This window comes from Miniopterus schreibersii (genome assembly GCF_964146895.1).
Source record: "Miniopterus schreibersii genome assembly, chromosome: 16".
Lineage (NCBI taxonomy): Eukaryota > Metazoa > Chordata > Mammalia > Chiroptera > Miniopteridae > Miniopterus > Miniopterus schreibersii.
The window spans coordinates 36,371,323-36,387,137 of NC_138116.1; the positions used below are offsets into that span (position 1 = coordinate 36,371,323).

Consider the following 15,815-nt stretch of genomic DNA (forward strand, 5'->3'; position numbering starts at 1 on the left):
GCAGATCCAAACTATTACATTTAATTTTCATGTCTTTTTAGCTTCCTTTAATCTGGATTTGTCTTTTATGATATTTACATCTTTGAAGAATACACTCCTCACCCCCCTTTTCTTTAATAGAATTCCTTCATTTTGTGTTTATCTGATGTGTCCTCATGATTAGATTGATGAAAAGCACTTTTGGCTGGAACACTGCATAGATTCAGCATTGTGCCAAATTGCATCTCTTCAATATTACATAGATGTAGTTTTGTGTCTTTCTCAGGATATCATGTCTGGAAGCATATGATATCTATATGGCCCTCATAGGTTAATTTTGATCACCTGGTCAAAGTGTTGCCCAATTTCTCCATTGTATAATTACTGCACTTTTAAAAATATATATTTCTTTATTGATTTCAGAGAGAGAAAGGAAAAGGGAGAGAGAGAGACAGAAACATCAATGATGAGACAGAGTCATTGATCATCTGCCTCCTGCATGCCCCCAACTGTGGATCAAGCCCACAACCCAGGCGTGTGCCCTGACCAGAACCAAACCATTATCTCCTGCATCCTAGGTCGGTGCTCAATCTCGGAGCCACGCTGGGCCAGGCCCACTTTTTTTTTTCTTCTCCTTCCAACTCATAAGCAATCTGTAAGGAGACACTTTAAGACATGCATTTATCCAGCTCCTCATCAGAATTTCTCTCTAGCTTTAGCATCCGCTGATGATTCTTGCCTGATCCAATCTTTGCCATGATGGTTGAAAGCTGATTCACTTAAAAGCTTTTAAGTTTTGCTTCTATGTATGTTTTTGAACCTGAAATTGATTTTTATAGTGTGAGATGGAGATCTAATCCTGTCTCCTCCCTTTCCCTCCCAGGTGGCTAACTAATCAGCTCCATTTGTGGAATAGCTCTTCCTCTCCCCACCGGTAAGAAATGTCCATTTCTTCATGCATCAGATTTCCATTCTTTTGTGTTTTTTTCTTCTTCTTCAGTGCAGTCTATTCTATTTGCTTATCTCTGAACCAGTACTGTAGTGTCCTAAGTATTACAGCTTTGTATAAATTTTTATATATGGTAGGGCAAGTTGCCCATCATATTCTTCTTTAAAACTGTCTTATTTTTGTCTTCTGGGCAATTATATTCATTGTCACAGGTAATTTTCACACCAACCTCCAAGAGATTAAGCAATTTTCCCAAGGTCACAAAGTCAGGAAGGAGGAATTTGCACCTAGATCTGCCCAAGGCCAGAGCTCTTTCCACTCCCTCCTGGGGTTCTGCCTTCCCACGGCCAGACGATTGGCTTTCTAGGCATGGAGAACTGGATGTCAGAGAATCCTGTGGACAGGCAAGAGGAGATGGGCAGGCAGACTGGTTTGGGTTTGGTCTTTGGGTATAAGCTTTGCCAGCCAAGGGATGGGGCTTGGACTTGACTGGCAAAACTGGACAGAGAAGATCGGAGGGAATGGAACTGAGAGAACTCCCACCCCAGCACTGAGCACCCACAGGTGTCCGTGGGCACAATCTTGTCACTTTTCCTGCTGAGCAGGGTAGAGTGGCAGCAGCCTGGAAGGGGGCCCTGCAGCTTCTTTTGTGCTGGGGCCTGGGGTCCGGGTGTTGAGGAGCATGGAGAGGAAAGAATCTGGCCGGTTGCCTGGGTGCCAGGAGAGATACCACCCAGAAAGCCCCATCCCCCACCAGCCCCGCCCCGCCTGATTAAGGGACCCTAATAAGCTTAGGTAGATTAAGGGCTCTGGCCAGCTGTTCCCACACCCCCGCCCCGGGCCGGGCTGGCAAAGGAGCCCTGTGGGAGGGCGTGTGACCCCTCACCTCCGCCCTGAGCCCCAGCCGAGCCCCGTACTTCGCGGTGAGTGGCTCGGGGTCCCTTCTCTCCTGATGCTTCTAAGGAGCGCGCGGGCCCGTCCCCTCTGACGCCCGCGGCTCGGACGGGCGGGGAGGGGCAGACAAGAGGGAACAGGAGGCAGAGGGGCGGGGGATGCGGGGCGCTTCTGGGCCATGCCCGTGACCCCCATCTCGGCATCCGAGCCTGCGGAGGTGAGGCGCAGATACGCCACGGGTTCCTTGGGCACGGGTTCCTTGGGCTTCGAGAAACGGGGTTGCGGAGAGAGCCTAGGAGGGTCCGGGGGCCTCCTCGTTCTCCCCGCTCTGTTTGTGCTCACAGAAGCCCGCCATGCCCCCCTGCGCCGCCCTCGCGGGGGGTCTTCGGGACCCGCGGCCCCGGCCCCGGGCCCGGCTCCAGCTGCTGCTGCTGCTGCTGCTCCTTCCGCCGCCTTCGGCCCCCTCGGCCGTGTTCACCGTGGGGGTGCTAGGCCCCTGGGCCTGCGACCCCATCTTCGCCCGCGCCCGCGCCGACCTGGCCGCGCGCCTGGCCGCCGCCCGCCTGAACCGCGCCCCGGCCCCGGAGGGCGGCCCCCGCTTCGAGGTCGCGCTGCTGCCGGAGCCGTGCCGCACGCCGGGCTCGCTGGGGGCCGTGTCCTCCGCGCTGGCCCGCGTCTCGGGTCTCGTGGGTCCCGTGAACCCTGCCGCCTGCCGCCCGGCCGAGCTCCTGGCCCAAGAGGCGGGGGTCGCGCTGGTGCCCTGGGGCTGCCCCGGGACGCGGGCAGCGGGCACCACCGCCCCCGCCGGGACGCCCGCGGCGGACGCCCTCTACGCCCTCCTTCGCGCCTTCCGCTGGGCGCGCGTGGCCCTGGTCACCGCCCCCCAGGACCTGTGGGTGGAGGCGGGACGCTCGCTGGCCGCGGCGCTCAGGGCCCGGGGGCTGCCAGTTGCCCTGGTGACCGCCATGGAGCCCTCCGATCTGTCCGGAGCCCGCGAGGCCCTGAGGAGGGTCCGGGACGGGCCCGGAGTCCGAGGTGGGCTCCCCGCGGGGGCGGGAGGTCGGCCGCTGCTCGGGCCGGGCGGGTCGCTGAGCGGAGTGTCTGTGCGCAGCGGTGATCATGGTGATGCACTCGGTGCTGCTGGGCGGCCAGGAGCAACGCTGCCTGCTGGAGGCTGCCGAGGAGCTGGGCCTGGCCGACGGCGCCCTGGTCTTCCTGCCCTTCGACACGCTCCACTACGCCTTGTCCCCGGGCCCGGAGGCCTTGGCCGTGCTGGCCAACAGCTCACAGCTGCGCAGGGCCCACGACGCGGTCCTCACGCTCACGCGCCGCTGCCCCGCGGGAGGCAGCGTGCTGGACAGTCTGCGACGGGCCCGGGAGCGCCGGGAGCTGCCTCCTGACCTTAATCTGCAGCAGGTGCAGGGATGGGGAGGAGAGGAGGGGGGAGAGCTGGGGGGAAAGCAGAGGATGGCCAAAGAGGGGACGGGAGGCTGGAGGCGGTGGGGAGAGAAGTGGGTGGAGTAATGGACGAGAGGAGGGTGCGGCCAGAGGGGGAGAGGGGCCGGCGGTAGGGAGGGAATAGCTAGCAGCTCCCCCTGTGCCGGGCACCCCTGGGTAATGTAGGCGCCCTGGTCTCGCTTGGGCATCTTAGTGTACTGAGATCGCTTTCAGAGAGACTGCCATGAGTCCTCTCTCGTTCAGCTCCAAGGAGTGAACTCTAAATCCTACAACATCTTTGCAGTCTCCTTCAAGTAAAGTCGCCTCCAGCACCACCTAACATACAGACTGTAATAGACTGTAAGACTGGTGTTCTTAAGCAGGAAGGAAGGAGGGTGTAGAGCCAACCTCCATGCCCATTTCAGAGGTGTTCCCTCCCGGGGGCAGGGGTCTTCATCTGGTGGTTTTAACTTTTTGAGAGCCTGGGCATCTTGTGAGAAGCAGAAGGTCCCTAGGTGGAGCCAGTAGCTGCTGTAATCATTCAGATCCACAGCTCATTCCCCAAACCAGCTAATACCCAGGATTCCCTGAGAACCGAGAATCCCAGTTCAGACCATCTAGCCCCACCCTGTTCATAAAAGGGGGGCTATAAACCACGAAGATAGAAGGGAATTTAGATGTCAGTGGGCAGTAAAGTAACTACTAAAAGGGCCCTACACAAAGGGCTGCATATGAGAGAGGGCTATAAGTGGTGGAGAGGAGGGATTTTAAAATATCCCCCCCAATTCCCCTAGTCTCCTCCACCCAAATTTGGGGTAGCCAGTGGGGAGAAAGGATGGGAACAGGAACAGAGGTGGGATGGAGTAAAAGTGAGAAAGAGAGTGGAGAAAGTGCTGAAGAACACCTCTTCGGCTCTCAGTAAGTAGCACAGCCTTCCATACAGCTGCCCAAGTGAGATTCCTGGGAGTCACTCTTGACCTCTCTAACCCTTTCCCCCCAACATCTAGACATAAAGTCCTGTCACTTTTACTTCCTAAAGGTTCTTTGAATCCATCCACTTTCTCTGTTCTCACTGTCACTGCCCTGGTTCAGGCCACAGCATCTCTGGTCCAAATATCAAAATCTCCCAAATGGTCTCTGTTTCAGTGCTTACCTGCCCTAGGCCTTTCTCCACCCAATGATCAGACTGAACCTCAGAAATCTGACTATGTCACACCTCTGTTCAAAGCCTCCAAGTGGCTTTTCTTGCAGGATAAACGCAGGTCTCTTCCCATAGCTGACCAGGTCTGGTGTCTTCCTCTCTCTTCCTCTTGAAGTTCCTTGAACTTCAATCTGACCAGCTACGTTGCTTCTCTAAACATGTCCTTGTCTTTCACCTCTGCGCTGCGGGTGCCCTGTTCCTGCTCTCTTGCTCTGTCCTCCAGGTAACTCTGACTCATTTCCTGAAGGATGGCCACTTCTTCTGGAGGCCTCCTCCTCCTGTCCAGCCTGGGTTGGGGCCCTTCTTCCTGTCTCCACAGCTCCCTGGACCTCACTCATTGCACTGCCTTAACTTCCCATCTGTCTCCCCAACTAGATGAAAAATCCCCTGAGACAGGGACTCTGTCTTGTATATCGATATATCCCTAGTGCTTTACACACTGCCTGGCACTGTGAGAGATGGGAACTGGGAGCAATAGAGAGGCTCCACAAGGTCTTGGGGAATGAAAAGAAGGAAAAATAGAAAATAGAAGCTAACCAAAAGATGGGAAAGAAGGCTTTTAGGTGAATGGTAGGTAATGGTATTAAAAATATATTCAGGGCAACCAACAGGAAAGGGAAGAGAGGATCTGTAGGTAATGGAGAGTGAGAATTAACCAATGGTGAGAAGAATCTAAGGATCCTGAAAGGAGGGAAGGTCAATGGGGACAAGGGGTGGGATAGCCAGTGGGAGAGAGGGGGAGAGAAAATGAGGGATATAGGAACCACTAACTAGCAGCTGAGAACAGTCAAGGGCTTGAAGGGCTTGAAGGGCTCAGGGAAAAGATGAGGGGCAGTAAGTCTGTTTATGGGCCTTGACCCCAAACCCTGAGCCCTTTATTCTCCTTCCCCAGGTATCCCCACTCTTCGGCACCATCTATGATGCGGTCTTCTTGTTGGCGGGGGGCGTGGTGCGAGCGCGGGCAGCTGTTGGTGGCAGCTGGGTGTCCGGAGCAGCTGTGGCCCGCCACATTCACGATGCCCAGGTCCCAGGCTTCTGCGGGGCCCTGGGAGGAGCTGAGGAGCCCCCATTTGTGCTGTTGGACACGGACGAGGCGGGAGACAAGCTGCTGGCTACATACATGCTGGACCCCACCCGGGGCTCCTTCCACTCTGCTGGGACCCCAGTGCATTTCCCTAGAGGGGGCCAGGGTCCTGGGCCTGACCCCTCCTGCTGGTTTGACCCAGACATCATCTGCAGTGGAGGTGAGGGCAAACACCCAGCCTCCACTAGGACAGTTACCAGGGACCTCCCACAAACTGGTGAAAGAGGGTGAACTCTTCCTGTAACTCTTCTTTGAGGCCCTTTCAGGTCCTCCTCAGAGCCCATACTTGTGCAGGGCCTCTGTCTTGCTGAGCCCCCAAAGCCCTCTTGAAACCTTTCTAGCATTCCCAGATGCTCCCTCTTTGCAGAATTCATGACCTTTTGCTAGTTCCCTTTCTTGGCTCCCATCCCCCTTTCCAGGAGCCTCCAGGATTTGACATGACTGCATACTTCCCTAGAAAGGGTGCTTCCCCTCCGCCATGGTCCTCAGTGTCTCTCCTCTCACTGCCCCTCCAGGAGTGGATCCTGGTCTCGTCTTTATCGGTTTCCTCCTGGTGGTTGGGATGGGGCTGACTGGGGCCTTCCTGGCCCATTATGTGAGGTGAGTAGGGAAGTGAGGTAAGTAGGAGATGACCTTGGCTCTCTACATGCCAGAAATGCAACTGTACAGCAAAGACAGCAGTCTGGGTCCACTCAAGACAGAAGGGAGAATTTTTTGGAAGGGGGCAGGGGAAAGGGGTCCTGGAAGTCTGGCAGAGTCCCAAGGGGATGTCTAGTTTGGGGATAGCTGCCCTCCTCTGAGCCAACATTATCCCCTGCTGGCCTCCTCTCATGCACCTTGTTACCCTTTGTGGAGATGACCTCCTTCCCCTACCAGGCACCAGCTGCTTCATATCCAAATGATCTCAGGCCCCAACAAGATCATCTTAACTCTGGATGACATCACCTTCCTCCACCCACAAGGGGGCGGCTCTCAAAAGGTGGGAGAAGCAGGGAGCCAGGATCCAGCTGTCCTCCATGTATATCTGGTCCCCTGCCTGGGTAGCCCTCACCCTAGCCCCCAACTGGAAAGGAGATCTGGTGTCTGCTCTAGCTCTGTCCCAGGTCTTATGTGTGCAATGAGGGTAACAGCCCCTGTTCTGACTGCTTTCCTGGAACAGTGTGAAGCTCCAACAAGAAAATGAATGTTGTGTAAACTGTAAAATGCTGTGCCCTTGGAAAGTATTGTCATTATCACCTTCCCTAATAAAGATTTCTTCCTCTCCCCTTTTTAATCCCTAGAACTCTGCCTGAGAACTCAATATATCCAGGACTCTGAATATATTTTGACCCCTTGCACTGACCTCTACCTTCCAGGTGGCCCAGAGTAGTAGTCGGTCGAGTCTGGTTGCCCGCAGTGTGTCAGACATTCGCAGCGTCCCCAGCCAGCCCCCGGATGGCTCCAATATCGGCCTCTATGAGGTGAGCCTGACCCCCAACTAGGCTGAGCTCTGCCCCTAGAGTCCTGTCATATCCTGCAGGCTCCAGGAAATGGGGATAGGACCCCAGAAAATCTAGGGAGAAGTCATAAATTTCTCAAAGGGAAGCATCTGGTGATCCTCTCTGCCCCAGTATTTTCCCTTAGCTGTTATCCAGGTGAGGGGTCCTCAAAAGCCAATCACTGTGACCTGGGGGCTGGTGACCTGACTGGTGGAGAGTGTGCTGGGACCAGCATACAGCCTGGTGTAGCCACTGAGACTATCCCCCACCTTGTTGGGAGCCCCTGGCACTGCCCCCTCAGTGATAAGCCTTCAGTTACTGAAGGGCACAGGCCTCCCTAGAAAGATGGGGGCAGAGGAACTTCTGGGATGTGGATTGTTCAGGATGGGGAGTTTCCAGACAGGGCTACCCCCGACTCAACCAGACCCATGTTTTGGCCCCACCCAGCATTTCCACCCAATTCCAACCAGACTCAGAAACAGCAAGCCTTAGAAGGGAAAAAGAAAGTCACAAAAGGGCATGAGGACATTAACTGTGGTGTCAGCAAATCTGATGTGGTGGAATGAGCGGGAAATAATGTGAACAAACTCAGGGAGCACTGAGCAAGAGCTCAGCTAATCGGGAGGGGGGGACATTTAGCTCCTGAGTGTCAGGTCACAGAGAGACTATAGAGACTGCTAGTATGTCATGTAGCGGCCATCACGCCATTTCTCAGGGCAGCACTATAGTCATTTTAGGCAGGTTAGTCTTCACTGTATGAGACTACCCTGTGCCCTGAAGCATGTTTAGTATCTCCTGTCTCTGGTCCTATTTACTAAACATAGCCCTCAGTTTCTGGGACAATTAAAAATGTCTCTACTTTTATTTCCAAATACTTGTTAGGGGTCAGTATCAAACCCCCCAAATTATCTTCTCTTCCAAATCCCTATCAACAGGCAAGGCCAGCTACAAGGTCTAGGGCAAAATAAAAATGAAGGGCCCCTTGTTCACTCAAGACGACAACAGCAGATCACTGAACCAAGCTCAAGCCTACTGAACATGGGCCCTGGTATGACCTCATAAGCTGCCATCAGCTGAGGACAATGAGGCCCAGAGCCCTGAGGGGAGCTACCTAAACTTCACCGTTAGTCTATAGTAAAATCTGATCTACCCAGACTCCTGACTCCCATCACAGTGCTCTCTCATGGCAACAGATGGTGATGAGGGCTATGACTTCAATGACATTCATGTTGGCAATGGCTTAATAGGTTAGCACATCTGGGATGGTGAGGACAGCCATTCAGGCCTTCTGCATCTCTTAGCCAGGGGTGGGCTCTCACCCAGCTAGCTGTGAAGTGGACTGGTAGACATCAAACCCCTGACTCCTCACACTCTTTGTCACATAGATGTTCTGGGGCAGTAGGCCAGTGGAAATGGGGGCCCTAGGGCTCTTTGTAACTGAATTCACTACTCCCATTTCTGCTCCAGGGAGACTGGGTTTGGCTGAAGAAATTCCCAGGGGATCAGCACATAGCTATCCGCCCAGCAACCAAGACAGTCTTCTCCAAGGTGAGAGTTTGGCTCATGATGGGGTGCAGGGTAGCCATCATTTCTTCCTCCTTGCCTTCTCTTTGCAGTTGAGTACACAGGTAGGCCCCAATGTGGGATAGTTCAAGAGGTCTCAGTGAAGTGTCTCCTCCTCTCTAAAGCAGGTTTCCCATTATGCTCTCTGATAGCACTAGTTCTTTCCTTTGATGTGCTTGTCAGAACTTGTAATTGTATGTTCATCTGTGAGCCTGATTATTTCTTATCTGCCTCCCTAACTAGACTGTAAGCTGTGTGAGGGCTTCCTCCTGCCCTCTCCATTATATTTTTAGCACCTAGCACAGTGTCTGGAGCATTAGAGAGACCCGATGAATATTTGTCGAGTGAATGATAGGAAATAAAAAATGGTTTCTAGTTCTGTCAGGTCATTCACACAGAATGGCCTAGTTGATGCACACTGAGTGAAATGAAAGTTGGCAAGGAGGCTATAAACTGGCTTTTTCTGGTCTTTCCAACCTTAATGCCCACCTTACCCTAACACCATGAGCCTTGGCCTGGCCTCCTCTGATGCCTCCTCAGCTGCTCTTGGTCATAGCGGCAGAATCACTTAAGTGGACTACTTGCATGGGACTAGATCGCCATTTAATAGCAGGCATTTAAGATGGGGAGAAAAAAAAAAGCCCAAAGGAAAGCTAGAAAGGCACCAGTCACCTGCTAGCCCCCATTTCCCAGCATACCCAGATGGTGAGCACCTGGGTCTAGTGGAGTGAGTGTGGCCTTGTTGATGGCTCTCTGGGACCACAGCTTGACTACTCAGTCGTACTTCCCGAACTTGGGGAGGGCGGGAGTCTCAGACATAGGTGACCCAAGGATGTAACGGAGCAAAGCAGCCCTGGGCCAACTTGCCAGCACAAGCCATTTCTGGTGTTTTGTTTTTTGGTGTGTGTGGTTTTTTTTTAAAGCAGTGCAGCTTCTCCCTGGTTCTTCCTGCAAAGGCTGTTTCATCGGAAGGGGAGGGTGGTGATGCCAGGGGCTTCTCCTTAAGGTGTTTTTCCTTAAGACATGGGCAGTTCTGATGGTAAATAAATCAGAATCTGCCTAGATCCTGATGACCAGTGCACGGGTATCTTTTCATTCATAACTTTAAACTAAACCAGACTCAGTAGCTGAAGGGCAGCCTTTGAAGATGTCTTTTCCAGAGAGAAGTTATCTGTAAAAGGAAGCCCCCGCCCCTCCCCGGCTACATGCCCAATAGACCTTCCATTCACCATGATGATCCCATTTTCCCAGTTTGGATACTTGAAAACGGTCCTGAATAACAGCCTCCTCCCCACCTTGCTCCCCGGGCAGAAAATGCCTGTTAACTTCCCCCTCTCAGCTCCGGGAGCTCCGGCACGAGAACGTGGCCCTCTACCTGGGGCTGTTCCTGGCGGGCGGGGCGGACGGCGCGGGCCCCGCGGAGGGCACGCTCGCGGTGGTCTCCGAGCACTGCGCCCGGGGCTCCCTCCACGACCTGCTGGCCCAGAGAGACATCAAGCTGGACTGGATGTTCAAGTCCTCCCTCCTGCTGGACCTCATCAAGGTGCGCGGGGGTGGGGGGTGTAGGAGGGGTGCGGGAGGCGCGGGCAGGCGAGCCGCGGGCTGAAGCTGCCTCCCGCCCACCCCCTGCAGGGAATGCGGTACCTGCACCACCGAGGGGTGCCCCACGGGCGACTGAAGTCCCGGAACTGCGTGGTGGACGGGAGATTCGTGCTCAAGGTCACCGACCACGGCCACGGGAGACTACTGGAGGCTCAGAGGGTGTTACCAGCGCCTGCCAGCGCGGAGGGTGGGGTTCCCTGGCTGCCTCGGCGGCGGAGGAGCATCCCCCGCCCCGGGATCCCCATTACTTCAAGGGCCCTGCCTTCCCTCCCTTCTTCCCTCCGCCCTCGAATTCTCTCCGTCGCGCATCCACCGGACGCGACTCCTGCTGCGGAAAAGGCCTTGTGACCTCTGAGAAGCGGAGGGTGGACTGTGAAACCCGGGGGGCGGGGCGTTGTAAGGGGGCGGACTTGTCCCTGAGGAGTGGGCCTCCTGCCCCTGCCGCAGGATCTGTTCTAAGTGGGCTTTTGCCTAAGGCTGGGGGCTGGGCTTTTCCCGAGACCAGCTGTGGGTAGGCTCCCCCGGAGACTGCAGCGGGCGGGCGGCAGGGCCGGACTGGGGGCGGGGGGGGGGGGTTGGTGAGTGGGTGTGAGCCTGGGCTTTCCGGTGGCGTGGGGGGTGGGGTCTGTCCCCAGTCCCCCGAGGCCCTCCGCGTGCCCACGCCCTCTTCCCCGACCGCAGACCAGCTGTGGACAGCCCCGGAGCTGCTGCGCGACCCAGCCCTGGGGCGCCGGGGAACGCTGGCGGGCGACGTCTTCAGCCTGGGGGTCATCATGCAGGAGGTCGTGTGCCGCAGCGCCCCCTACGCCATGCTGGAGCTGGCGCCCGAGGGTACCGCCACCCCCGGTGGAGTGTGGGCTAGAAAGGCATCGGCTGTTGGGCAGAGCCCGGCCACACCCAGCCTCGCTCTTTTCCGAAAGCCCAGTGCTGAGACTTACTTATGCGGGCCTCCCTTCAAGCGGGGCTCTCCAGGGTCAGCAGCCAGCCAGGCACCAGCTTAGGAAGGGGCAGCTCTCAGGCGCCCAGACTGGAGTGGGTTCCTCCGTCCTGATCCTGGGCTCCAACCGGCTCCCCCAACGGATGGAACAGGTTCCTCTCTAGTTCTTGGGGGCCCGACGCAGCAGGGTGAGGGGAAGATGGGAAGAGAGCAGCTGGACACGGTTCAAAGTTAAGTTACTTACCACCCATAGGACTCAGCAAGCTACGTGATCGTCCGAACCCTCACTTTTCTTACGTGTAATAAAGGGTAGTCTCTAGAGCCTGTGACTTCTTACTGTCCCTTGTCTTTCAGGGTTCAGGATCCCCTTGTTCCCAGCAACCCCCATCCACACTACACTTCCCCACTTACCAAAGCTCTGATTTAAGGGACTCTTTCCAGTCTCCCCATCTTGAGCTTCAACAATCAGGCAGTCAGAGAGCGTTTCTGTTCTGGTACCCCCTCTCATGGTCCCCTGTGCCTCCAGAAGTGGTGCAGAGGGTGCAGAACCCCCCTCCGCTGTGTCGGCCGTTGGTTTCCGTGGACCAGGCACCCATGGAGTGCATCCAGCTGATGAAACAGTGCTGGGCAGAACAGCCGGACCATCGGCCTTCCATGGACCGCACCTTCAACCTGGTTAGGGGCTGGGATTGGGCAAGGGCTGGGCTAGCCACTTGTCAGCAACCTGGGGAGCCTGCAGGAAGGCAGGCTGGCAGGATTTCTGACCTTCCAGGCTTTTTCCTAAGGAGTAGACTGAGGACTGGGGTTTTGGTGGAGGTAGAGTTAGAACAGGGTTGTAGATGCCTTTGGAGCCTGAGATAGAGCTGTAGGTGGGAGAAAGACTTAATTCAACTCAACATTTATTGAAAACCAAGTATGTGCTTGGCCTAATGTGGCAGAAAGACCCTTGGCCTGGGAATAGAAAGGCTGGATTGGTTCCAGTGCTCTAGCAATTGCTAGCCGACCTTATGGAGCCCCTGTTTCCTGTGTGCCCACTAATAATGTGTGAAAACACAGTGCCCAGCACCCTGGGGTATTTGTGGGAGGCGGCCTTGATGAGTTGAAGATGAATGAGTGGGTGGGGGAGAGAATCAGGCATAATACAGCCCCATGAGAGAACCATGGCGGCAGAGGTCCTCAGCAGCCCCACCAGCTTCCTCCTACTATTAGTTCAAGAGCATCAACAAGGGCCGAAAGACCAACATTATCGACTCCATGCTACGGATGCTGGAGCAGTACTCCAGTAACCTGGAGGACCTGATCCGGGAGCGCACGGAGGAGCTGGAGCTGGAAAAGCAGAAGACAGACAGACTACTCACCCAGATGCTCCCTCCGTGGGTGCCAGTGGGGAAAGGGTGGGGAGCGCAGCTGGAGTCCAGCCAGACGGGGGTAGCCTCCAGGTCACGTCACCACCTGCCATCCCTAGGTCTGTGGCTGAAGCTCTGAAGATGGGGACACCTGTGGAGCCCGAGTATTTTGAGGAGGTGACACTGTACTTTAGCGACATTGTGGGCTTCACCACCATCTCCGCCATGAGTGAGCCCATCGAAGTCGTGGACCTGCTCAACGACCTCTATTCGCTCTTTGATGCCATCATTGGCTCCCACGATGTCTACAAGGTGGGGTGTGTAGGGAACAAGCCCTTCCTCAGGGGCAGCTTCCAGCCCAGCCCTTCCTGCTCAGCCCCTGGGCCACCAGCCAGGCCTCTCCCAGCTCTCCCATTCCTTACCGCTTCTGCCAGTCCCCAGCGCAGTCCCCCAGGACCTCGGCGCTTAAACCCGTGTTAGGCCTCCTTACAAGAGACCATCACTTTGTGAGAACAGGGTGCTCAGCACTGCATTCCTACATTTCCTCTCAGGTGGAGACAATTGGGGACGCCTATATGGTGGCCTCCGGGCTGCCCCAGCGCAATGGGCAGCGGCACGCAGCCGAGATCGCCAACATGGCCCTGGACATCCTCAGCGCCGTGGGCTCCTTCCACATGCGCCACATGCCCGAGGTGCCCGTGCGCATCCGCATTGGCCTGCACTCGGGTAACTCCCTGGGGCCCGGCTCTAGACTTTCCGGGCAGGACGGAACCCCAGCAGCGGGGGCGCGGGGCTTGTCAAGCTACCTTTGCGTACGAGGCACCCCGCTGTAATCAGGGGACCCTGAGCGTGTTTCCCGGGGAAGCCGGGGAGATTTGGTATGCGGAACTCCCCCTAGGCCTTAGGCGCCGTCCAGCCGCCAGCTCCTCCCCGCGCCGCCGCCCACCAACCCCGCGTCTCCGCAGGCCCGTGCGTGGCGGGCGTGGTGGGCCTCACCATGCCGCGGTACTGCCTCTTTGGGGACACGGTCAACACCGCCTCGCGCATGGAGTCCACCGGGCTGCGTGAGTGTGACCCCGTGGGGGAGGGCCGGAGGGAGGTGGGGCGACGTCGCGGGGTCCAGGAGGGAACCGGCCAGGAGGTGGACGCGGGAGGTGAGTCCCGAGGTCACCGCGTCCCCTGCCTGTGGCCCCAGCTTACCGCATCCACGTGAACGTGAGCACCGTGCGGATCCTCCGCGCTCTAGACCAGGGCTTCCAGACCGAGGTGCGCGGCCGCACGGAGCTGAAGGTGAGGCCGGGCCCACGTCCTGCACCGGGGCCGGGGACACGGCTCGCCACGCCCGGCCACGGCCGGCCCCCGGTCTCCCCGCTCCCCCTGGCCCTCCAGATCCACCCGCTGAAGTCCTCCGCTCCCCCGTGTCTTCCAGGGCAAGGGCACCGAGGAAACGCACTGGCTGGTGGGCAGGCGCGGCTTCAACAAGCCCATCCCCAAACCTCCAGACCTGCAACCAGGGTAAAGAGCCGGCATCCGCAGGCGGGCAGGTTACGAGCGCCGGGCACTGGCCCCGAGGGCCCTCTCCTTGCCTCTGGCTCTGCGCCTGACCTCGCCCAGCCGCCAAGTAGCGAGACCTGGGCCCTGCCCTCCCAAGTCCCATTCCGGATCCCTGAGACAGTCGCCCTGTCCCTGCAGGGCCAGCCACCACGGCATCAACCTGCAGGAGATACCCCCCGAGCGGCGTCGGAAGCTGGAGAAGGCGAGGCCGGGCCAGTTCTCGGGAAAGTGAGGCCCGCCTGGCACAGGTGCTGCCCCGTGGTTCCCACGCCCAGCTGCCATTCTCCCCCAGGCTCCAGAGGCTAGACGCCTCTGGGAGAAGCTTCCTGGGGGTCTGGCGCCTCTCTCCCAGCCTAAGGACTAGCCCCGCCTGCAACTTCCCACCCAAGCCAGGTGTCCTGGTTTCTCTCTGACTTAGAGAGCCTGGGCTGGTTCCTAAACCCAGATATTTCCCTTGGGAGGGAAGCACCAGCCACACAAATGCTGGTAGGGTAGGTCTGGAGTGGTCCAGGAATTCAGACTTGGGAACCCCTGTAACCATGACCTCCTGCGACCTGTCATCTCACCCCCCACTGCATTAACCAGTCCCCCACCCCCACAGGCTGTGCACTGCACAAGAGACAGAACTCTAGGAGGCAGCATTCACCAGAGGATAGCATGAGGGCTGCCCCTAGAGTTCTGTTAGAGCAGGAGCCCTTCTGTGCTCTACCCTCCTTCAAGGAACTCTGATCCATGACCCTCCCCTTCCTAGGTGAACACTCATGATTCCTTTCCACGATTTCCTCTGAGACACTCCTCTTCCTCTCAGGATTATTCCAGAAGGTCCTCTTCCTGAAAGTTGCTGCTATAGGTGACCAAAATCTGTCTACTACCGGTGGCTTCTGCGCAGCTTTTCATCAAAGGATTCTGGGCCTTTGGAAGAGCTGGTTGCCAACCAGCTGTGTGACCTTGGGAAAGTCTCATGCACTCTCTGGGCTTGGTTTCCCCTCCATGGTGAAATGGAGAGTGGCCTAGGTGGTTTCTACACCCCCTGGCTCTGACAGCTGGGTTTTAGAATGGTCGGCCTTGGGATATAGGGCACTGGGAATGTGACCAGCCCCAGTGACCCTGAGACCATCAGGCTGTTGAAATGGGGAGTTCTCCACTTTCCAAGGCTTCTTAAAGCACCAGGAAGGAGGAGCTAGGATTGGATGCCTCAACCCCAGAGAAGGTGGAGACCTCTGTTCCACCAGAGTAGGGGTTGTCACATGGCCTGAGGATGTGAGGGCTTCTGTTTAGCCTCAAGCATCAGTCCCTTCTCCATCCCCCACCAGAAACTGGCTCCTTCACCTGTGGAAATAACCACATAACTTGCCCAAGTGCAGAGAAAAGCTTACTTCAAGGCTTTGGGGAAAGGAAAGTAAACTGCACCAGACCTTTACTAACTAGAACACCCAAGGGATAGTAATATTCTCATTTTAACTGGGTGGGGCAACAGGTGCCAACCCCTGTCCTGGTAAGTCCCTAGCTGAAGTTTCTTTTGTGGAACTCTGATGTTCCAGAGCATGGGCCTTGTCATATTTGGCTGGGTGTCCTTCCCCATTGCTGAAGACTATGATAGAATTTAACAGCTGCTGCAGACACTCAAGCTGCCACTGTAAGTAGTGAGCTTCCCATCCCTGGAGGTATGCAAGTAGAACTGGAGACATCATTGATCAAGGACATAGCAGTCAGAGGGAATTCCTAGGTGGAAGTAAGTCCTCACTATGCAAAGTGTGGTTGGTGGACCAGCAGCAGCCACATCATCTTGGA

At 56.4% G+C, this 15,815-nt stretch overlaps 1 protein-coding gene across 1 annotated transcript; it reads left to right on the forward strand.

The window, feature by feature from the left end:
• Window positions 1-2,000: 2,000 nt before the first annotated feature.
• Window positions 2,001-14,256, forward strand: GUCY2D (guanylate cyclase 2D, retinal; the record flags this gene model as incomplete). Its single annotated transcript, XM_081162047.1, has 19 exons — window positions 2,001-2,039; window positions 2,167-2,857; window positions 2,934-3,238; window positions 5,353-5,704; window positions 6,060-6,144; window positions 6,421-6,523; window positions 6,900-7,004; window positions 8,490-8,570; window positions 9,925-10,128; window positions 10,218-10,374; window positions 10,869-11,018; window positions 11,651-11,799; window positions 12,334-12,497; window positions 12,590-12,782; window positions 13,022-13,196; window positions 13,436-13,534; window positions 13,666-13,760; window positions 13,900-13,985; window positions 14,163-14,256. 19 exons carry the CDS (start codon window positions 2,001-2,003, stop codon window positions 14,254-14,256), a joined length of 3,327 nt encoding a protein of 1,108 aa, XP_081018173.1.
• Between the last annotated feature and the right edge of the window lie 1,559 nt (window positions 14,257-15,815).